We start from the raw sequence: 24,364 nt of genomic DNA, 5'->3' as shown, positions 1-24,364 counted from the left end.
GGATCCAAATATTAAACATCTACATTGCATTGAAATTCGATATTTTTGAAGTAATAACTTCTTATATGAGGGTAAACCGCTTCGTTACGTAACGCGTTACGACACTAGTCTGTCTGGCTCCCCTTTCTCTTACGCATATGGCAGCGGTAGGCGTCTTTATGGTGAAATACAATTCTAGATTTATATTTAACAAGGAACTTTTATAAAGAAGTATGTTTAAAGTTTATTTAAATCTCAAACCTTAAGTACTTTAGAGATGCACTTTGAGTCGCTTTTAACAATATTTTAGACTTCTATTGACTTTAGTAAAAGGCCATACAAATCTTCTTGTCTAAGCGACTTGGACTTAAGCAGCTTTAAAAGTCACGTCTGTTTCAATGTTTACATTCGATTGTTGTTTTATCAATTTAAAGTATATTATTTTTTTTATACTTTCAATATAAGTTCCTTATGAAATACCAGTCATTAGAATTTGATGGAATGTTTTTTTTTTTTACGATGTAGGTAGACGAACGAGCAAATGGGTCACCTGATGGTAAGTGGTCACCAACGCCCATAGACAATGGTAAATACCTATATCGCCAATGTGCCATCAACCTTGGAAACTAAGTTATTATGGCCCTTGTGCCTGTAGTTAGAATGACCCACTCACCTTTCAAACTGAAACACAACAATACTGAGTACTGCAGTTTGGCAGTAGAATATCTAATGAACATGTGGTACCTACCCAGACGCCATGTTCAATAAAACTAAATGTTTTATTTTCAATTATCCAGATGAAAGCCGAAATGGCCGAGTGATTATAAAACGTCAATCTTAACCGATGATTGCCAGCTTAAACCCGTGTAAGCATCACAGAATTTTCATTTGTTTCATAGTTATTATAATTTGTCACGTGCTTGGCGGCGAAGGAAAACTTCGCGAGTAAACCTATTTATATCGATATACATCATGTTTATCCTCAAATGGAAAGAAGAACCGGTTGTGGGCCTGCACGTAGCTCTACTACCAGTAAATAAAACAATGAAAGTCTTGTATGGTATAATGCAAAATACGTATTGAATATCATGTGAATTCCAAGTCGCATACTCTAATATGCCACCCGGCAAACTTCAACGAAACAAAGAAAAAGTCGATACACGTTTCCTACTTGAGAACCGTAGATTAAATGTCAAGAATGTAAGTCCCGAAGTTTCAAAGCCACTTGGCAATTGCAGGCGACAATTTAACGCTTTGATAGAACAGCGCCTCGCTGTAAATTTTCATCGAATCAATTTTTTGCAACACTTATAAGTTGTGCTCGTATTGTTTTTGTTTTATTTTATACTAACTGCAATGTCCTTATCGTTCATTGCTTCGGAAATAAGTATGCAGTTACTATTTTATCATTGAAAATCATTCATTTAAATATTATGTTTCAGAAATGTATGATGACATACATTCTTTGTTTTAACTAACAGGAATTATGTTTTCTTTTATATTTTTATTTCGGGGTATCCTGTGGAGGACCTGGGTTTTAGATCGGTAATAACTAACATAGTTATATGTAATATTTGAAGTTAACTACGTCATCTTTGAATATAAACTAACATGTTTGATAAGTACGGCAGTACAGTACAGTTTTATTGTACGCCAAAAACGACATAAATAAAAGAAAAAAAAGGAAATAAATACACACGTCCACATACATACATACATTTATATATTAGTTATACAATTTATATTTTAAATATTTCAATTAACAAAAAGCGTAACATTTAGAGCTAGAGAGCAAGATATTATTAATACTATTTTCAATATACTTTTTATTCAAAGACCACGTCTCTGAGGCAAGCCTGCCAACTCAACAGGGAGTATCGGCGCGAAATAACCTTCAATAATGAAAGAGATCTTTCCCTCCGAATGTATTAATGAAATGCTACTTCGTTATTTGATTACATATAAATTTTGTTGGATAATATTTTTTAATATTCTATTCAGTTAATAATTATGACCGTATAATTAATTGAAAATGTTTCTTAATATTTAGATATCAGGTATACCATAATAGTACATAATGTATTGTTTACATACATTATGTAATATTATGGTTTACCTGTTGGTAAAGTAACTCTGTTTGTTTGTTATGGTAATGTATGTAGTTGTATGGTAAAGTAACTCTGTTTGTTTCTCCATCTGTCTGTTACGCTTTCACGGCAAAACCATTGAATCGATTTTGATGGAATTTTCAATGACGTGTAATCCTATTAATTTACTTTTCCAATATTTTAATTAAAATATTGTATTTATCTTTACGAAAATTTATAAGTTTATGAACAAAACTTCGATTATTGAAGCGTCATTGTCTTAAAATTTATTATCTGTTCATTTTGTGAGATGGCAGCACTGCGTTATTTACGTCGCTCTTTTTATCGTTGTATAGGCGCCGGTCACTGACCGACACTTGTCAATTTAAAACGATAAAATCATTTATAATTCATTAAACGCAAAATATACGTCATCGACTTGTCCAGTGCTCTGCTGCTGCTGCTGTTGCTTCTGATGTTGCTGTTGATTGCCGCTTTGCACTGCTTTTGTTCTTGCGTTGAAACAAAAGTATCATTTTATTTCTGTACGCTACGTTCAGGGTTTACACTAACCTGCTTATTTATTTTTTCTAAATTCGATATTTAAAACGCGTGCCAACTCATACCATTACTTATATAACTTAATTCATCGGATAATTATTTAAATGTTTAATTAAAATAGTAGTTACTAAGGAAAAACGGTTGATATACGTTCCATGCTATACTTATTTAGTAACTTTCATGAGGCCAACCATCGACGGCCCACGCCCCTGATTTTTGTATATTATAAAATAATATTACTTTAATGTTGTCATAACATAACTTTTTTTGTAATAAAGCGGACTTGTTTAAGCAAAAAGATATTTTTCCTCCCCCGTGAAAGAAGCAAGCTTTAACCCCGAGGAAGGACATAAGTTTTTTTATACCTATCACCTGACGATCCACTTCTGAAAAGCGAGAAAAGTTAATCTGTATCTAATAATATCTGATGATATATTGTGTTGTATTTATCAATAGTTTTATTTTAGTTTCGTATATTATAATTTACCACTAAATGAAAATGTGAATTGGTTCCAATCTTTCAGCCAACATCTAAACCAACTTCAACGTTGTGGCAATTCAAAGTTCAAATAGTATGAACTCAATTTCGAATGTAAGCCCAACTGTTAACAACTCGGTTTACTAGTTTCGTAGATTGCACTTGTTGTGTATCGCCAATTAAAATTTAATTGCTTTTAACATAAACTTATTTACGTTGTGTGTGATTTTTTTTTATTGAGTTATGCAAATAAAGGCGCAGTGGTCTTAAATTGTGAGTTAAAGCTATTTTATACTTAATGGCAATTATTTTGCCAGTAGAAAACAAAATGTTTATAACTATTAATATATTATAAGCGACCTTTTACTAAAACATTTAAAATAAATATTGACGGACACTTACTAAGTTTTAGTTATGTACCAATAAAATGTTATGAAATTCATCAAGAACGCAGCTGACAGTTTTTTACCACCGTGACAACCCAAGATGGATGCCCCTTATTTTTACTACATCTGAAAGGTCAACAGAAATATGGGCTGAAAAGTCCCGGGCCTAACACATATATGGCGCTAGTTTTATTTCATCCACCTCATTTTCAATTAGTACTGATCTTAAAAAGACAACTGTTAAAATTTCATGATATTCTATTCATTAGTTAGTGAGGTATTGTTCTAAGTGTAACGCTACTTCTGTTATTTTCAAAACAATGGATCAAACACAATTTCGTGTTTTAATTTTACACTGCTTCGTGACAAGTGCTTGAAAAGTGTTATGGGGACTCTGCTCTATCAGAAACAACAATAAACCGTTGGTTTGCTGACTACAAACGTGGTCGGTGTATCTAACACCGATGATGCAGAACACAGTGGACGTCCAAATGAGGCGGTTACACTAGAAAACATCAAATCGTTTTGAATGATCGAAAAGTGAAGTTGCGTGAGTTAGCTGACATCGTAAAAATATCAAAAGAAAGTATTGGCTTTATATTGCATGAGTATTTGACTATGAGAAGGCTCTGTTCAAACTGGGTGCCGCGTTTACTCACTGTTGACCAAAAACAAGAACGTGTTGATTTTTCTGAGCAGTGTTTGACCATGTTTAAACGTAACAAACAGGAATTTTTGCGTCGATATGTGACAATGGATGATACATGGATCCATGACTTCACTCCGGAATCAAAACGATCGTCATCTGAATGGACAGCAACTGGTGAACCTCGCCCAACGCGCCCGAAATCACAACATTCGGTTAGAAAGGTTATGGCCTCGATATTTTGGGATGTGGATGGTGTGAACATTCATCGACCATCGTGAGAAGGGAAATAACATCGACAGTGAATATTATATAGCGTTGCTGGAGCGTCTGATGACCGAAATTGCAAAGAAACGTACGCATATGGCGAAGCAAAAAGTTTTGTTTCATCAAGACAACGCACCATGTTACAAGTCAATCAAAACAATGGTAAAACTACATGAATTGAACTTCGAATTGCTCCCATATCCACCATATTCGGCGGATTTGGCTCCCAGCGACTACTGGCTATTCGGAGACCTAAAAAAAATGCTCGCCGGTGAGAAATTTCGCTCTAATGAAGAGGTTATCGCTGAAACTAAGGCCTATTTTGAGGCAAGCTTTTACAAAAGTGGTATTGAAATGTTAGAGCGGCGCTGGAATTAATGCGTTGTTTTTCATGGAAATAACGTTGATAATTAAAGCAAATTTTGAAAAAAAAAACTTGTTTTCTTTGTCAGGCACGGGACTTTTCAGTCTATTTGTTATATATTTTATTTTATTGCGTTTCTTTAAAAACTAAATGAACACCGAAATTTTCTTCAAGGTCATAAAATCTCCTAGCCTATATATATATATATATATATATATATTTGTTTATTTGTACAAATTATACGAAGGTAAATTGACCGAAAACATTTTCTTTCAGTCCACTTGAAGTCACCAGAGAATATATAATGCAAATAATACAACAGAAAACTAATTGAAACAACAATACAATACTACAATACAACAATACACTATAGGTCCGTATTGTGCTAAAATATTTCAACCCACAGAGAAACTAAAAAAAAACGTGTCGCGGGACACCCGGTTGAAATGTCGTTTCCACTATGTATTATGTAGTAGTTGCCGCCCGCGGCTTCGCTCGCGTATAAGGTGGTTGGTTGTCATGTGTTAGGCAAAAAAGTATCCTATGTCTCTTCTTGGAATCCAAGTTGGTAGTAGTTCATTGGTTTGGTAGTGAAAGAGCGACAGACAGACAGACAGACAGAGTTACTTTCACATTTATAATATTAGTATATATATATTAAACAACAGACACAATGAAACAAATGAACGACGTTTGACAATTGTTATTAAAAATCCCTCGTAAATTAAATTAAATATAATTTATAATAAAAATATATTTAAATAATGCTATATAAAACTTTATATAATAGAGAGAGAGGAAAAGGACGCCTGGAGCCACTCTACTGTAACCCGTGTAAAAGAACTTCGTTCTAACAATAGAAAAACTTTGCATATAAAACAATGTAACACGGTTGTCTATCGCTATAACAATCGTTAACTTCTATTAGTTTTTCTGGGAATTGGAATAATTCTTTATATGATAGTAAATATATTCGACCATGGTGTAAAAGTTTATAAACTAAAATTCCATTCTAGCGACCCGCCACGGCTTCGCACGGGTGCAATACTGATACTAAATATACTACAAAATATCTTTATATACAATGTTCACAGATTTTTTGTCATTAATCATCTGTAATATTTTTAATTACATGTTGTAAACGGCCACAGTGATTTATGTTAAATGCACAATGTATTTAAAATACTTAATTGTAAAATCGCTTCGAAAATAAGCCATTATTTCTTGGATTAAGAGATAGACATATACCATCGCGGACTTTTTTATAGACCTTTTTAGGTGTACAATACTGTAGTAAATTATTTTAATCTCGTAGGGTTCGGCCGGCGTTTGCAATGTAAGCGCAAAAAAATTTGATTATTTACGACATCACATTAAAAACCTCTAAAATGTTCAGTGTTTCTCTACTATATTATGCATATATTATACATATAAACTTATATACTTTCCTCTTGAATCACTCTACCTATTAAAAAAACCGCTTCAATATTGGTTGCGCAGTTTTAAAGATCCAAGCATACAGAAGGACAGACAGACAGCGGGAAGCGACTTTGTTTTATATTATATCACTACTAGCTGAAACTTCAAATTCACTCGCACCAAATTTACAAAATTTTACCTATAGCACACAAACCGTCACTCCCGATTTACCTCCACGAGGTGAGCTGAGATGGCCCAGTGGTTAGAACGCGTGCATCTTAACCGATGATTTCGGGTTCAAACCCAGGCAGGCACCACTGAATTTTCATGTGCTTAATTTGTGTTTATAATTCATCTCGTGCTCGGCGGTGAAGGAAAACATCGTGAGGAAACCTGCATGTGTGTAATTTCAACGAAATTCTGCCACATGTGTATTCCACCAACCCGCATTGGAGCAGCGTGGTGGAATATGCTCCATACCTTCTCCTCAACGGGAGAGGAGGCCTTAGCCCAGCAGTGGGAAATTTACAGGCTGATTATGTTTATATTATGGTAAATCGGGAGGTTCGCCCAATTATACAAAACTCGAACTCAACTCAGAGGTCTTCAAACTCTTTGTCCATCGAATGAATAATAACAATATAATTTAATTAACCAACGATCTAGCTCAGCTAATCACGCATCCAATGTCCTTAGAGTAGCCCTACACAATACCTAAGTTACCGTCTGCCTAGATCACCTTCCAAATCAAACAAGAGCTCATGAATCAACTAACGTCCTCTCTGATACCTACTGTAGAGAACGGCAATTGGTTTTATATCTTTTTCTTTGTGACTATCGAAGACAAGAATCTCGTATATATAAAACTACGCAACTTTTTATAAATTTATTATGCAATTTTAAATTAAATAATAGATCAAGAAGCTGCCATAAAAGGCCAAAGATTATATATATATTTATATACACTAAGACTCTAAATTCCGTGTTTAATCCCTAACACATATTATTTATATCCGAAATTATATTATTAAATATACATATATTAAAAATATAGTTAAGTAGTTTTAACTCTACTTAACTATATTTTGAAAAGAAAACCACAATATTAAGTACATTGCGGTTTTCTTAAGGCAAGAATAAAATTAGATTTAAAAATAGCATCGAATTTTAAAATTATTATGACAAAGTTTTACATTTACATACATTTTTCGCTTGTTACCTTTTGAATTTTAGTTTATTTAAAGACAACAAATAAATAAGTATTTTAATATGCTTGCTGCTCGTCCTGACTTCGTACAAGTGAGATAAGAAAATCGTTTTTGTTATATGAAAATTCCGGGAACTCAATTGCAGCGCCTCCTGCCGTGTCGAATCTAACAAACATAAAAGCTTCAGTCAAGCCGCTTAGGTGGACTTATACACACACACAGAAAAAATGATATATACTTACTAGCTGCCTGAAGCGACTTCGTAGAGTATTTTTTTTAACAAATCCTGGAACCCAATCGCATAATAAAGATTTACATAAAATCGAATAAATCGTTTTCATATAATTCCAGAACCAAAGACAAAATTAAACTTCTTATATTGCTGTAATTGTTGTAACGCGAGCACTACATTTTTTTTTTTAAATATGGAACTGTTTCAATTTCTTCGATAATATAAGCGGGCCCGGCTCTCAGTGCAATTTTTAAATCCATCATCCATCGCACCGAAAGATTTTTATCGTTTCATATAATTTAGACGACGATATTTTCTAGAGTGATTTGAATGTTATATTCTAAAAGATAATTGCGTGGCTCACGATGAGAAGCATCAGACTGTTGATTGATATAAAAAAGTCATCATAATATTTATTTACAACTGTATGCAAATATATGTAGTTGTACGGATAATTTAATGGAAATCAATTCTATACTTTTAATAAATTGATTTAATGTGACAGAAACGTAAAAAATACCAAAGCAATCCAAAAAATATTCTCGTCAATCAAGTTTGAAACGTTAAAACACGGTAACTTCAAAAAGTCATTAAACGAGTATATTTTGTTTATTATAAATTCGTTTCAAGAATTGTTAGCCCCCGAATTGCAAATAAATATTCTTATCCAGTATCATTAAATTTGTTGCCCATTGATGATGAATGTTGCTTAATACCAAGGTCACATGTGAAATGTTACACATCACATCATGGGATGGCCCGATAATTTTTTTCTTTGTTATTCAAAGCTAGCTTAAAAGGTAGACACATGCTGTCTTGGAATTATTTGTAGGCCTTTTTAAGATCTAGAATTTTCTAGAACATTGTCTTGATATATCTTCTAAGTTTTAGCCAGCGATGGCCATGAAGCGTACAAAAACTGTTTTTTTAGATAAATACCGTCCCAGTTCAGCAATTTTGTTCAAATTATTTACAAATTATATATACAAACCTTCTTCGTTTATTGTTCGTTCTATCAGTGAAAACCTAATCAACATCTGTTGAGTGGTTAAGAAGAAGTTAACGGAAATATAGACGGAAACAAAAAGCTACTTTGTTTTATAATATTTATAAGACTTTCTACACTCAGATATTTATAACTTTGGAATTCGGGCTATTATTTAAAAATTATCCAAACACAGAAACAAATATCGTTATTTATTCTAAAAATACACATTTTATTTTTTTATCTGTGATTATTTTTAAACTATTATTGAAAAGGTATTATGATACCGTCTTAATTAAAACCTACATAAGAAATATCAACATTTAAATATAAAAAGAGATATAAAAATAAGAAAGCAATCTACCGGGAAATCAACGTGTTCGTCGTTCTGTGAAGATTTATTGCAATAGCTGCAATTTTTCTTTTCCTTATTTATTTTTAAATAATTTAAAAAGGTACTAGAACTTTCAATGGAACTTTTTTAATCACAGCAATGATTAATACAGATATTAATATTGTAGCAAATAGTACGTAATTCATTAATATTTTATACGATTGATCGCTATATAAAATATAATACGAGGATTGTGCAAGATTTAGAAAAAATCACAACGACTGGAACAAAACGATACGTAAGTATCGCTATAGAATACTAATGAGTCGGTACCTATCCAGACGGGATTGCACAAAGCCGAACAAGGAAATAGATATTGATTAATCAATAGCCGCTTAACTGATTTGTATTGCTCGTAATCAAATTTATTTTCTACTGAGGTTATCACAACCTAAATTTTTATTCGCTTTCAATTATTTTCTTCTGCCTTTGAAGGTAACTTATTTTATTATTTTACTTATATTTTATTTAACCTTTTTTTTTTCATTTAAATTGTAGCTCTTATTTGTGCCGTGAGGGCACAGATTATTTCGCCAATGTCTCTTATAGTAGGATGGGGGATTTTAGAAAATTAAAAAAAACTGCCAAATAATAAGATTTAAGACGAAAAAATTTTAGAAAAATTTAGGACGAGCACAGAGTTGAGACAATTCGCTTAAACGGGACCAAAGAGGATGAGAGGATAATTGTAATGATTTTACTACAAAATGGTCGCATAAAAATAGTCTTCTCAGTTGAAGCGGAGGATCAACACATTCACCTTGAAGGGGACTAGTGGGAGAAGTCTTCATAGCTCCTACAATTATTCTAAGTCTAGTCCAAATGACTACGGACTATTGAATTGTACAGTAGTTTAAGAGAATAGGGGTGAGCTCCCCACCAGTCACCTGGGACTAGAACTGGCTTAAGCTTCAGACATATATGTATAAATATATGATACAGTTGCAGAAAATTTAATATATTACCATATTCCAGTTTCGTCTATCTATTTATAATCAAAAAGTTTATATTTCAGAATAGATTAATTTAAACCAAAATCCAGTTACTGAAGCGTGATTTCAAATTCCATATAATAAATTTCATGAAACTGTCGTATAAATATAATTCCACGAATTCGTACTACGTTTGAAGTCACTAGAGTGTACTTAATTATTAAAGCAAATTGAAGTTTAAATCGTCGCTTAAATAATTTTTAGAAATAAAGTGACTGCACATTTACTCTTGGGTAATAATAGGATTTCAAATAACTATACAATAATTTCATGTTTTTAATGTCATTAGAGGAATAATAAACGAAAAGTGAGACATACATTTGTCTCTTTTATACATATGTATATTGAAATATTTTTAAGATATATAGACCACTTGATTGTCAGCCAGTCTTTGGAACTGCATGAAGTATAAAAAACTACAACACCGTCGTTACTTCGTTAACTTTTTGACGGAATTTTTAGTATTTTGTTATAAGCACACTATATTCACAATTTAATATCTGAACGCAGCAAATTGGCGATATTATAAATTTGAGTAATCACTCATCTTTTATACCCACCCAGACAGGTTTACATTTTGTTATTTCATTTACTTGGTGGTAGGGCTTTGTTAAAGCACCCAGTAGGTACCACCGACTTATCAAATGTTCTACCGCAGAGCAGCATGCAGAACACAATATGTCGTATGTATGTTTTAGGGGTGAGTAAGCAAGTGAAACTAAATGCGCATTGGCGACGTAAGATATAGTTGAAATTCCTTACGACACCTTTATGCAATGGTCTTATCAACAGGTGGCTAGTTAGGCCTTTAGCCTAGCTACATTACATAAAATATATTTAAAAAAATATTTTGTATATAAGTAAGTAATGAAGTAGTCTCCGTTAGTTGGACGCTGCGCCATCGCTTACCCTGATACCCCGACGCCAGGCCCGTCTAAACAGGATTTCAATGCTTTGAATTGAATGAAGTATCTCAGGAATTCATGAGTCTGGGTCAATGAGTGTAACATCGTCTACTTTCCCCTAAAAAAGGTTCCGCTTAGGAAGTAGAGGCATTCTCACTCCCTCAAGTCATAGAAACAGAATCAATGAACAGTGGAACATTTGCAAGCTTCTACTTGGCTTGTAATAAAAGGTTATTCATTCATACAGACGAAATCACAAGGCACGAGATCTACAATAAATTTTATTCGATGCAAATTTAACACATACGCTTTTTAATTACGCGAAGAGCTGCGGCAAGCGACTTGTACCCTCGAAACTACAACACAGTGAAATAATTCGTTGGCGTGCAAATGAACGGGCGCTTAAATGAAATTTAAACAGAAACTGTTGCATAAGCAAGCGAAATATTCCATTTTGATAAGAATTTAAATGGTATGAAATATGTATTTCGGGGGAAATGCAAATACTGTTTTAATTGGGCCGGTCGGTGAACTGTTTCATTGACTTTTGAATATACCTGTAATAAATACTATTGTTAACTGTCCTAATTATAAAAAGAGTTGCTATTTTCTATTTATAATCTGTAAATTCACCTACATCAAACATTTTTTACACAAATGAGGTTATGTAAAATATTTTTAACGTTATTAATTAAGGTGAGATGGAATTTTGTATGTGGTTTTTGTTTACTAGAAAAGATAAAGACCTGAAAAGTTCTAATTTCATCTAAAGTCCCGTATTACATACGCCCAAGGAAACATTTTTTTATAAAAATTTACAGTACATATACAGTACGCACTAAAATTACGCGACTAACTATTGCTAATTCATTGAAGAGGTCATCAGGCTTAAGAGATTTTATCCGCATTCTAACAGTAAATTGATACCCTTTTTTGCATACAGAAAGTAATAGTAATACTAAAATTTATAATAATAATAATAACTAAAAAAACTGACAGTTAACTAAAGCACCCGCCCACTATCTCATCCCCCACTTGCACAGATAACAAATACGCGATCATATTCATGGAGATTATACAAAAAACAGGCATTTCAAAGTTTTTCTTACTCTTGCCCATATTTTTTAAAAATATTTTGAATAATATTTATTATAAGCGATGGTAATAAGCATTTATCATCATAATTAGATTTTTTTTTAATTTTAAAGATAAAAACTGTTTATTAACTTTGAACAAGTACCCCTGCAAAATCAAATATAAGATTAGGTATTTCGTTCTTTACCCACCCTAAAGATTGTTATTTTTCTTAAGAAGTTTAAAGAGAAAAATTGTATTCTATTCATCAATTGAAAAATAATATTTTTTCTTAATAATATTTCTTTGATAAATTTATACTCTGTGGCGAATTTCTAAATACGTTAGCTTGGCATAGCCTACGGCAGCAAATATTGCAAGACCCCTAGTTTTTACAGATTTTTATTTGGTTGAATACAGAGAAGTTTTTGTTACATTAATTTAATAAAAGTTTGCATAACTTTAGTATTACTTCATTTTATTTTTTTCTATTATAATATACACATTGTAAGGAAAAATGTAACGATATTGTTCCTACAGACAACATCTTAAAAAACTGAATATTAAAAAGATATTATCTAGCTTTCAGTTTTTTTTCATTTAATATAAAAAAACCAAACGTAATTTGAAAATAAGCGAAGTAGCAAGCAAACACTTGTATCTTAATAACTAGTTCCGTCAGATCCGCGGTAATTAAATTACTCGTTCGTAATAATTTCCTTGCAGAATCTATCGGAGCAGAACAGATAATGAAAAGTTTAAATCTACAGTGCGCTGCAATCATTGTATTCTTAATCAAGTTATGGTTTTTTTTAATTTGTAATAATTTTTCTATACAACTATGGAAATCTTAAACAAAAGAGGTTATATATGCATTTAATTAACTACAAACAATTATCTACGTAATAAAAAGAGCTGGCAAGTAAAATATTTTTTTCCAAATAGGAAATGAAAAGTTATTTTAACAGTAAAGTTTGAAGGCAAATTTTTAAACCAAAGGATTTGTAAGAGAAGTTTTTTGTTAATTAATTGCTGATAGTTAATTGAACGGTGTATTTATATGAGTTGTATGTATCACTCACGAGATTAATTAAAAACGTTTTTCTTTATTGTTTAAGTTAAGCAATGAATGTAAAACAATACAGTAATGTAAGAAAATGTTATACCAATGTTCCCGGTTCCAGCGTATCCAGAAGAGAGCTTAACTTTCCCGCCAATGTTTTTTTTTTAATGTTGCCCGCTTCAAAAATCGTAGGGACAACACATTTTACCTGGCATGACATACGGTGCCAAAGGGGACACTGAGAAACCAGTGTAGCGAGCTATGCATGAGTATCTTTGAAGGATAACTTACATATGTTACCTGTCACCAATATTTCTTTGTATAAAATTAAAATATATGTTTATGTATATCGTTTCCAGATTAGATGTAAAAATATTGAATTGTTTGTAAATAAGAACAATTTTCTTTATTTTTCAGTCTGGAATATTTTCTTGTTTCGTACTATACAGAGCGCATTTTTTTCGGTAATTGGGTTATAAAATTTACACATATATGTAATATATTCATTTCATATGCATGACGTACTTCTAATTAAATTTAAACAATTCCAATAAATCGAATACTGATATAATACCGTTTAAATTTTGAATAGACTTTTAGTGCTGGTGAGAACAAATTTCTAATTCAAAAATATAATTGATACAAAATTGTCACCTAACTTGACTTGAAGTAGTTTTTTATCTGTAACTCATTATATGTATCGATCAGGCGACCAGTTTAATTTAAAAGTAAAAAAAAAAAGAAACTAATCCTTTAAAAGGGTCCAACAAATGTTACTTAAGAAGCTTACACGAATGATACGGCTTAATTGAATTGTACAAAGTATCTAAATGTATTTATATTTTATTAAATAAGTTACAACAATATCAAAGTGAATAGTAATTACTAATGAACTATCAAGTCTTCCTCGTTTCGCAAGATATTAAGGATCTAAATAAAATGTTAACATTGAAAGACAAACACAAAAAAAATTGGCACTTTTTGGCCATAAACCTTTGCAGGCCGTACGCAAGACAAATAACTAAAGAGGCAACAACAAAGGTTATTTTTTTATTAAGATATATTATTCACCTTCTTTTACTACTACTAAATAAAAGTATCTTAGACCCACAGTAGCGTTCGTTTTAAGTAGCATACATTTTATATAGCCTTTTGATTTATCAATTTCAAAATATGCGCAATAATCGTGAAAATGAATTAATTTAATTTTGATTGATAAAATTTAAATATAATTTATATCGAGGTCAATTAGTGAGGGCCAGACAAGGTAGCAGAAAATTTATATCTGTTTCTCGTTAACTAATAAATTATAAAATTAATTAAAAACTAGGAGTAAAAATGTCACATCATCATTAGGAACTAGAAGTGCCGCTGTTTCTTGTAGTACCTACGATAAATTCTACAAATAAAATCACTTTTACAAATATTCTTTGAGGATTTATTTTAATAACTAGTCACATCCCAACTTCGGGTACAATTCATACAAAGATTGCTTCCTTCCCTTAAATTTGAAATTTCCAAAGTTCAGTTTTTTTACTAAGTAATTGGCTATGTTTTGATAATATACTTTGATATATAATCACTCAGGGCAAACGATTTTATAAGTATAGATATTTTACCTAAATCCCTATTACCCACAAAAGCCCTAGCAAAAATAAAAATAAAGAAATTGTATCATTTGTCATCTGTCCGGATAGACAGAAAGGTGTACCCAAATAATGGAAATATTTTGATAAATTATGTATTTTTATTCTTTAAAGAAATAACAGACTGCTAATGCCGCTGGTATGTGGATAGCACCGCCCAAAGATATTAGACCTGAAATATAAACTAATCCTTCCAACGTTAATGCACTACCAATCCTAAAATCGCAAATACTACCTACTCGTATAGCCGTTGTGACTTTGTCTTTTACTGTATTGATTTTAACAACTTTTAACAGGAAATTCTTAAAAAACAATAGTGTACGGACGTTGTCAAGTCATTTCAAATTGTTTCATTTGATTTTTATAAAAAGGTGACCCAATAGATAAAGTAAAAACAACAGTAAGTATAAGTAACAACCTAAAATGTCCAAATGCTGCTAAGGTCTTTTCTCGCTTTGAGGAGACGGTTTGGAGCTTATTCCAAGATGCTACTCCAATGCAGATTGGTGGATACACATGTCTACTACATGTCATTAAAATTAGACAAATGCAGGTATCCTCACGACGTTTTCCTTAACCGAACACGAGAAGAATACATTAATTAAGGAAATTTAACACAATTCAGTGGTGTTGTCTTTAGATAGTAGACGATAAACTTGAAATAAGATCACGGATATTTTACGTCCATTTTATGGCCATTGTTAAGAAAAATATTATTAAAAAAGGTTCTGTAAAATGTGCATTCATCCATTAACTTTGATGCGAGATATTGAAACAAGCCCAAAGCCTGTAGTCAGTATAAGCCCTAAGTGAATAGAAGGTCTTTAACTAACATTCAAAAATTCGTATTTTATAAATGCTATCTATTATAAACAAACCTAAAAAATTAGTAACACAATATAATACTGTTTATGTCGATCGTTACTTTTTCCAATTTTCCGAACAAACTTACCGATACGTCGGACTCAACTTTTGACGTTTATTTCATTAAACTTTACGCTTTCGCATATTCTTGATACCTTCCTCTGCCTATCACGTTGCCAATCGCAGGTATACTTAATTAAAATTATTAAACAACTAGCTTTTCATACGATTCCGTCCGTGATGTTTTATTTTTCCCGTAAAACCTGTAATTTTATATGCCTACTAATTTCCGCCTGTGGCTAAACGTGTGAGGAGGTGTGGTCGAAAGTATCAGGTACCCTATACCCTTGTCTACAGGCTATAAGGTAGGAGCCGGTATCCTTTTAAAATAAGTATGACACTTCAAAACAAGTAGTGTAGTATATAAAAATTTTAGACGAGAAGACATAGACCAACTCTCAACATGTAACAAGATTAGAATATATTTTGTATAGTCATCAATTATAAACCAAACCCTTTGTTTGAGATAGATATTGAAACAAAAGATTAAACCAAGGCTCGGAAATAACATCTGTTGAAATTTGATGGTACATATTTAAAAAAAAATCCGGCCAACCTTCAACAAAAATCATATAAAATACGCTCCGAAATTTATTATTATCTCGTTTTGATTAATAAATTATTAACATTATATAGCACACAAATCTGAAAAACGATAGAAACAATATATAGTCAAAGCAATTTATATTCTGAGCAGTTTCCCGACCAAATTGGATATTATATATTCACTTATTGCGACCTTTGACCATTGCGATCTGATCATGTTGATCGCAAATAAGCTCATAATCGAAATTTCAAAATATATTTGGATGTTATAAATATATATATTTATACATAATGAACAAATTAATATCAAATATAAATCCATGGATGAAAACTCTATTCAATTTTCAAACATTTTTTTTTTTAAAAGATACGTAATAGCCTAGAAAAAAAACTAATTTATCTTTCAATGGGTCAATAGGTTGGGAATTTATTTGAATTAGGTATAACTTTGGTATTTCGTAAGTATAGACGACGCAATCTCCGTGGTCCTCTTAAGATTGCTTTACTTTACTTAAATTATACTAATCAATTATTACGATTCAATGAAAACTATCTTTATAAATACAATGAAATCTTTAAAAGACGTTCTAATCTCTTCGGCTTTATATACAGGGTTATTGGTAATTCTACGTATTCCCGCTAGGAGGTGATAGGGGTGACTATTTGCGATAATTTTAACCCCCATATGCATTATGCAAAAGTGAACCATTTTCGAGTTATCACGTTTTTTAGATTTTTTTCAAAATAAGTCAAAATTGCGACTTCAAAAATTTATTAAAAAAAAAGTTTCGATTAACATATACTTTTTTCTTCTGATTTATAAAAACGATTAAACACTGGATATTTTTCAATATTTAAAAAATAATTATCTAATCTTTACCTAATGGCTTAATTTCTAACATTAGTTATGTATTCTAAATACATCATGAAATGACATACGTTTTACCATAAAAATAAAATGAAGTGGGATTACTACCACATTAACCAGAAATGTTTCTTTTTTCTGTTAATGTTCTATTTATTCTTAATAATGTTTTTTTTTTACAAAGTTTGCGTTTTTTTTATGTATAATTTAAATTGTGACCATGGAAAAGCGCAAATGTAGCCATTCTATTGATTATAATGTTTCGAAGCGTCATTCTTCCCGTAGTCGCTCTACCCAGAGTTCGCGATTTAGAAGTATTTCTAACAACTCAGGATTACGTGAGCCGTTGAATACAAATATCACTCGACTTAATGCATTAGAAGATAGATCCTCGGTACTCGTATCATCTCATCATCATTTTCCTACGAAGTTTGTTGAGGCTATCTCTAATTTAAAAATTAGTTCTCGCGACTATTACATGTCTAAATTTGATCCTAATGTGCGCAATATTGATTCTTGATCTGCTGAGGTGGACCGCGCACAAAGTAATGAATAAATGGAATGATATAGAATGTTAGTAACGTGTCTAAAGGAAGACACAAAGTCTTACTTAGATGATTGGGTCACCACGGATCGTTCATGGAGTAATTTTATAAATGACTTTAAATTCTTATGTTTTAAAATGTTTGTGTGGCTAATATTTTGTGTGACGTTATGAGTAGGTACAAATTCTGACACTTATTCTACATTTGCCGAATATGCTCGTCGAAGATCTTTACTACGTTTGCGTATGGTAAAAGTGAGGAACTAATTAGCGCAATTCTCGTACGGGGAACTAATGAACCACATTTAAAACTTATGCCATGTGATTAAGTTAATTACATGTCTACCTTCGTCAATCCAGTACTAGTTAAAAATAAAAATTCCTCGTCATATAAATCTGGAACAAATGAAAAATCAAATCTTCCATGATATTAACTTCATTTACAAATTCTGAGTATGGTTTTTTTATATACATTTATAATTTAATGACAACAAATAGAATAGAGATGTGCTCACTTTTATATGAAGTGCCTGAAGCTCACAAAAGGCAATGCACTCATTAGAGTCAAATGAAAACTTTACATAATTCTATGCTAATGTTGTTTAATTTAACAGAGTATTGTACACAGCAAGAGAACAATGGAGACGGCTAATTAGTGTAATTTCGTGTAATGGATTAGTGTATGTTTCTCGCAAACAAATTATAAGCTCGAGTGCATTTAGAACCATATATTGCACCCCTAGAGCTTTCCAATATAAGTAGTATGTACAATTCATATATTCTGTAAGGTATTTAAAATTGTTAACCCTCATTAGTTCAGCGTAGTAAAACTAACTAAAGCTTAACGTGGGTTCGATTCTAATCCCAATTTCATTTTAGATATTTATACCCTCACCTCTTACCCCAAACGTTGCCGGAAATAGAAATATATACCAATTCTTGCTTTATTGTTGTTGTTAATGTAATCTTACTTTAAAATAATAATTTAATAGCCATTTGGCTAGTTTATAATTTTTGACATTTAATTTGCTAAATTTTTAGCTCTTTGAATTATTAACATTAAGTCCTTAATTATATACAAAAATGAATATAAAATAGTTACTATATAAATCATGACCGAGTACAATTGTAACAAAAATGCTAGCAGCATTTCCCCTTTGAATCGCAATTCCGATCGCCTCGACAAAAAAATATATCTTTCCACTCCACTCCTCCTTTTCAACTTTACGCATTATTGTAAGCTTGCTATATGTTTTTTGTCTTTTTTTTATCCGACTTTAAGACAATTTAAATAAACAAAAAATTCACTTCAATTCTTAGTTTAATGGCTTTTAGTTGTGCCGACAGGGGACAGATTATTAAAAAATTAGCGCATTGTTTCTTGACGTTCAGCAGTTTGACATAAAATTGACAAATGACAATAGACGTCAAATGTCATTATAATCGTAAATAAAAAAAATATCTTAGAACTTGCAAGTGTAATTAGAATTCTCGATATCTTGGTACAAATTCACGTAAATAATTTGAACTGAAAATTTGTCATCATATTTAAGGTTCTAGAAACTTAAAGACATTTTTAATATGTCGTTCTTGGTAAAACAGTGTGTTCGAAGGGTATGATCACATAAATTATTCCTATAATATACAAATAATTAATTTAACCTTTAGAGTACATATCATTATTAGTTTTTTTTTTTTCGATAGGTTTTAGCTCCAGCAGTGGCAATATCGAAAAAATCATGTTTTTCCACAAGTAAGTATTACATAACCTAATTTAAGCAAAAATCGCCGGTGCGATAATTATTTTGATACAATTTCTTCTTATTTCGACATTTTAAAATTAAATTATAATTAAAGTAGGTTATATAAATCCTCATTTAATGGAACAAAATCTTAAAACTTCAAACTTATTTCTAGCTCTAATAAAACATTTACCTACTTAGAGTAAAATTCGGTCTATAGTTTACTTATTGCATTATTAAAATATCACTTATATTTTCCAGCACCTGCTGTCTTTGTTCCAAGAGTACAGAAGCCTGCACCTGACTTTGCTGCTACAGCAGTAGTCAATGGGGAATTCAATCAGTTGAAACTCGCTGATTTTAATGGAAAATATGTTGTTCTGGTCTTTTATCCATTGGACTTGTAAGTATATATAGATAATAACTTTATGAATATTTGTTATGTATTTATTTCTCATTTACTTATTAAGGATATACCTAAAATATATTAAGCATATATAGATAAACATATACTTCTTCATGTAATTTCTTTTTTTTTTTCAGCATTGAGTCCAAAGTTAGCTTTAACAAATAAACTAATGTGTCATGGATTCAATATAAAATAGATTCATAATAATACATTATTCATTTGAATATAAATTAGAAATAATTAAAATAGACCGAATAGAACCATACAGTAATTATGGCCTTTGTGTATAAGTAATTAGTTAAAAAATATGACAAGATCTATACTACTAATGTCCGAGAAAACCTTCTGCTAATCTTTGATCTTTTAGACTACAAATTCATGCACCTCTGACTGCCTCTTTTGACCTTTTCGGCCAAAAATCAACAATAGTTTTTCTGTTTAGGGACTCATATAAAGCATGCAGATTCTATTTGCTAAGGCTATGCCAGAAATCGGAAGCCCAAAATCAAACCTTAGGTCGCACACTACCACAGACATTTCTTATTTAATATCAGCTATCAGTGAATAAAATAAAATTTGAACAACAAACAGTTCCCCCTTTACTTGTTTTTTGTGAATCACAGTTGTATGGGTAAGCAATTTTGACATCCTACTATGATGAGGAGGATATTGGTTTTTAACTGTCAGTCTAGCAATTTTCCAGGTGATATATGGGACCATATATCACCAAGCCAATGTTTAAATGCAAATGCAAGTACTAGTGCCAGATGAGATAAGCTGATAGCTTGTTAACTATCATACTTTCACAAATTCTCAAATGTTAGAAGTTCTGGATAACCTCTTCTTCACTCTTCGGTCACAGCTAGCAATAAGTTCCGTTTAGAAAAAAGAATACGCCATTGAGATTACATGTTTTTAAAAACAAAAATAGCGGACAAGCTATAACAACTTGCTAGCCTTTTAAAAAATGCATTTTCAAAAATAATATTACATTAAGAATAAGATTTAACAATTTTCATTTGTCAAACTTAAAAAATGACGCACTTGAAGACAAGATTCATCTCCCATTTAATATGCGAACATTTTTTTTTATAATATGCGATTCCTGCTTTTTATAGGATCTTGGAACTTTGTTCATTTAGTTAAGTCGGTTAGAACCTTTTTCAGTCTGTCAGTTTATATTAAAAGCTTTTGATTAAGTAAATATTTGTTTATTTCAGCACATTCGTATGCCCAACTGAACTAATCGCATACAGTGACAGGTCGAAAGATTTTGCCAGTATTGATTGTCAAGTAATTGGTGTCTCTACGGACTCGGAATTCAGTCATCTTGCTTGGATTAATACACCAAGAAAGGTAGGAAATTCGAAGTTTGATTCTTGCAGTTTACATATTTTGAAAACTTTTATAATTGGGAGAATTTTCATTATTGGTACTTAAATAAATGCTGTCTCGGTAAAAATAACACTTAGATCTTAATGGATGTTTTTTTTGTCTTTTTACTGTCTAAATGATACTTCCTTTGGTTTACTATAATTCAAGGAGCACATATCTATGTAAGAAGGGAAAAATATGTTAAGAATTATATATATATTTTATTTGTTTCATGTATTGGATTTTTTTTTTAATTAAATGAGCGGACTGGGTTTTCGGCAATCTGATTGTAAGTGGTCACCACCGCCCATAGATATTGGCACTGTAAGAAATATTAACCATTCCTTACACCACCGATCTTGGGAACTAAGATGTTATGTCCCTTTTGTCTATAGTTGCACTGACTCATTCACTCTTCAAACAACAATACTGAGTATTGCTGTTTAATAGTAGAACCTATGATGTGTGACTGGTGAACCTACTCACAAAGTCCTACCACCAAGTCCTCAAAAACGCAAGATGTAGGCGAAATGCTGAAAGATTATAAGCAATATTCATTGTAATATTGCAACAACAGACATACATGCTCGTGCATCACAACAGATATATAGATAATGAATTATATTTAGTAGTGTTATAATACTTTTTTATTCATTATTTAAGGATGGTGGCTTAGGAAAACTAGACATACCCTTATTAGCAGATTACCAAAAGAAAATTTCACAAGATTACGACGTACTATTGGAAACTGGATTCGCCTTACGTGGTGAGAAATAGTATTTTAATAAAAAACCTAAAATTTTAGCTATATAGGACATTCTCAAGGTATACTAGTAGACTGTGCAGGGTGTATTAAAAAAATGTGTGCAAATGTATCTTTATTCCCCCACTCTCGTGTTCCGAAAGGACGCCAAATGCAACACGACCGAAAAGACGTCGAACTTTATTTTCGTTTCGAGGCATGGAATTTTATAATATTTTACCCACAAACTTTATAATAATCATTATTGAAATTTTTCATTGTTAACACTATGTTCGTTAATAGCTACCAAAGAAATAAATATATGTAGAAAATTGTTTGGCAAACAAGTAATGAACTGTTTTGGATTTAACATGAAATGGAAATATATATATTACTTCATCAAAATTTTCTACAACAAAACTCTTCTAAGGGAGAAACCCTTAGAAGAGTTTCAATAATAATACTTGAATGTGCCATAATAAATATTGTTGATTACAGGACTATTCATAATTGACAGAAATGGAATACTCAGACATATGTCGGTGAATGATTTGCCCGTCGGCCGTTCAGTAGAAGAAACTCTTAGATTGGTTAAAGCTTTCCAATTTGCTGACAAACACGGAGAAGGTATGAACATTTAAAGATACAAAGTTTTAAACCGCCAATGTGACTCGAGATTAGAAAGATCTTGATAACTTTTAAGCCAAGTCCTGTATTTAACGAAGCATTAGTATACATACATAAATAGGTAACCGATCGATTTTGAATTACGAACCGTGAAATTTAATCCAGTTTTGACGTTGAATGTGATTTGAGACTTCGAAAGTTACGAAACATTTGTATTGAGACGATTTTTGATAGACAATTATCCAATCCGTTAACAAAACGAATCGTTTCTTGAAAACATGTAATCAAGCACTCGTAAACTCTCTATTATTGAATGCATTTTGCTTTTACATTGCCTTGAATTTTTCTTAAAATAAATTATAATGATATAATCTATCTTGTGAGATTGTAAACTGCCGAAATATTGTGAACGGTGATTTAACTCAAAATAAAACTTCAAAAATTTCGATAGTTTATGATATTTCGATTAGGTTAGTGTTTATAATTTAATTTAATTCGATAGATTATAATCTACCGAAAAATAATGCGTCAAATTGTAAGCACCATGTTCCGGTTAAAAATCTCTCGACAGTTCACAACCTCGCAAGATAGATTATAATCTAACGGTATTAACAATTTTACAGTGACATATATATATTATAAATAATATGACTTTTAAACTTTAAAAATATGATCATCATGCGAAAAATTTAAACTATAAATGTATAATAATATTTTTTTCAGTGTGCCCAGCCAACTGGAATCCTGACACGAATGCTGACACAATCAAACCTAACCCCAAGGGCAGTAAGGAATACTTCCAAAAAGCCAACTAAATAAAAAAAATGGTAGAGACCAGAAATAAGTGAAACTTATATTCTCTTAAGACTAAATGTATGTAACATGGAAATTGTAGTCACAAAGAAAACAATATTATTATTAATATATATTAGTATAGATAAACCAATTTGAAAGCTTTCAAAACTATTACCACGATGGCACAGATAGCTGACATCAAATAGTTATTTTAAAAAAATTCCATTTGTTTTAATAACTATTGTCATTATGAATTATACTTGAATTGTAAAGAAGCATTTTATTATTAAAAAAAAAAAAAGCAATTATTCAGCGTTTGCTGAAAATTATAATAAAATATGTATTCAAATCTGATATATTATCTGATGAAAAAATGTTTTCATTCACTGTCCCTTTGTATTTAATGTATTATTTAGATTATATATTATTATAAATAGGAATAAAATATTGCTTTCTCTCTCTATTGTGTTGGAGTAAAGGGTACGGTACGGATGTATACGGCAAGTTATCAAGTTCTGTAAAATTAGTGACTTCACAGTTGGGATACCGCAGACCACAGATGGCAGAATGGCGCACTGGGTCTCATCTTATGTAACAGTTCCTAAAGGGGCTTAGTATCCAGTCGCAGACACATTTGTTGCAGGATATTATTAGGACTAACGAGCAGAGATGGCCCAGTGGTTAGAACTCGTGCATCTTAACCGATAATTTCGGGTTCAAGCCCAGGCGGGCACCACTGAATTTTCATGTGCTTAATTTGTGTTTATAATTCATCTCGTGCTCGGCGGTGAAGGAAAACATCGTGAGGATACCTGCATGTGTCCAATTTCTACTACATATAGAATACTAGCAATGCCCCAAATTAACTACGGAATTGCTAATATACCTATTTACGCCTCCTTTTAGCTTATCACTTTAGTGGGGACGACAATAGCCCAGGGGTCAGGATCGATCCTTTGAGATTTTTTTCTTATGGCAATAAAAAAATATAGTAATGTATATTTCATTTTATTTCATTAGATATAAGTTTGACACATAATATCACTCTTAAAGTATTAATACATTAACAATAACATTTATTTTGGCAAACTATGATCTAATTATTGAAGA

General features: G+C 31.4%; 1 protein-coding gene across 1 annotated transcript in view; it reads left to right on the top strand.

Moving 5' to 3' along the window:
* Positions 1-23,606, top strand: part of LOC113402733 (peroxiredoxin-2-like) — a 51,803-nt gene extending 28,197 nt beyond the window's left edge. Inside the window, exons 2-8 of the mRNA XM_026643042.2 lie at positions 19,105-19,179; positions 19,270-19,318; positions 19,569-19,710; positions 20,937-21,072; positions 21,754-21,856; positions 22,331-22,459; positions 23,183-23,606. Coding sequence (XP_026498827.1) covers positions 19,147-19,179; positions 19,270-19,318; positions 19,569-19,710; positions 20,937-21,072; positions 21,754-21,856; positions 22,331-22,459; positions 23,183-23,274 — 684 coding nt within the window. The 5' untranslated portion in view covers positions 19,105-19,146 and the 3' untranslated portion in view covers positions 23,275-23,606. The remainder of the gene's footprint in view (positions 1-19,104; positions 19,180-19,269; positions 19,319-19,568; positions 19,711-20,936; positions 21,073-21,753; positions 21,857-22,330; positions 22,460-23,182) is intronic.
* Positions 23,607-24,364: the final 758 nt, after the last annotated feature.

This window comes from Vanessa tameamea, chromosome 24 (genome assembly GCF_037043105.1).
Source record: "Vanessa tameamea isolate UH-Manoa-2023 chromosome 24, ilVanTame1 primary haplotype, whole genome shotgun sequence".
Classification (NCBI taxonomy): Eukaryota; Metazoa; Arthropoda; class Insecta; order Lepidoptera; family Nymphalidae; genus Vanessa; species Vanessa tameamea.
Note: the sequence above shows the minus strand (reverse complement) of the source record. Positions and strands in the feature narration are given on the sequence as shown.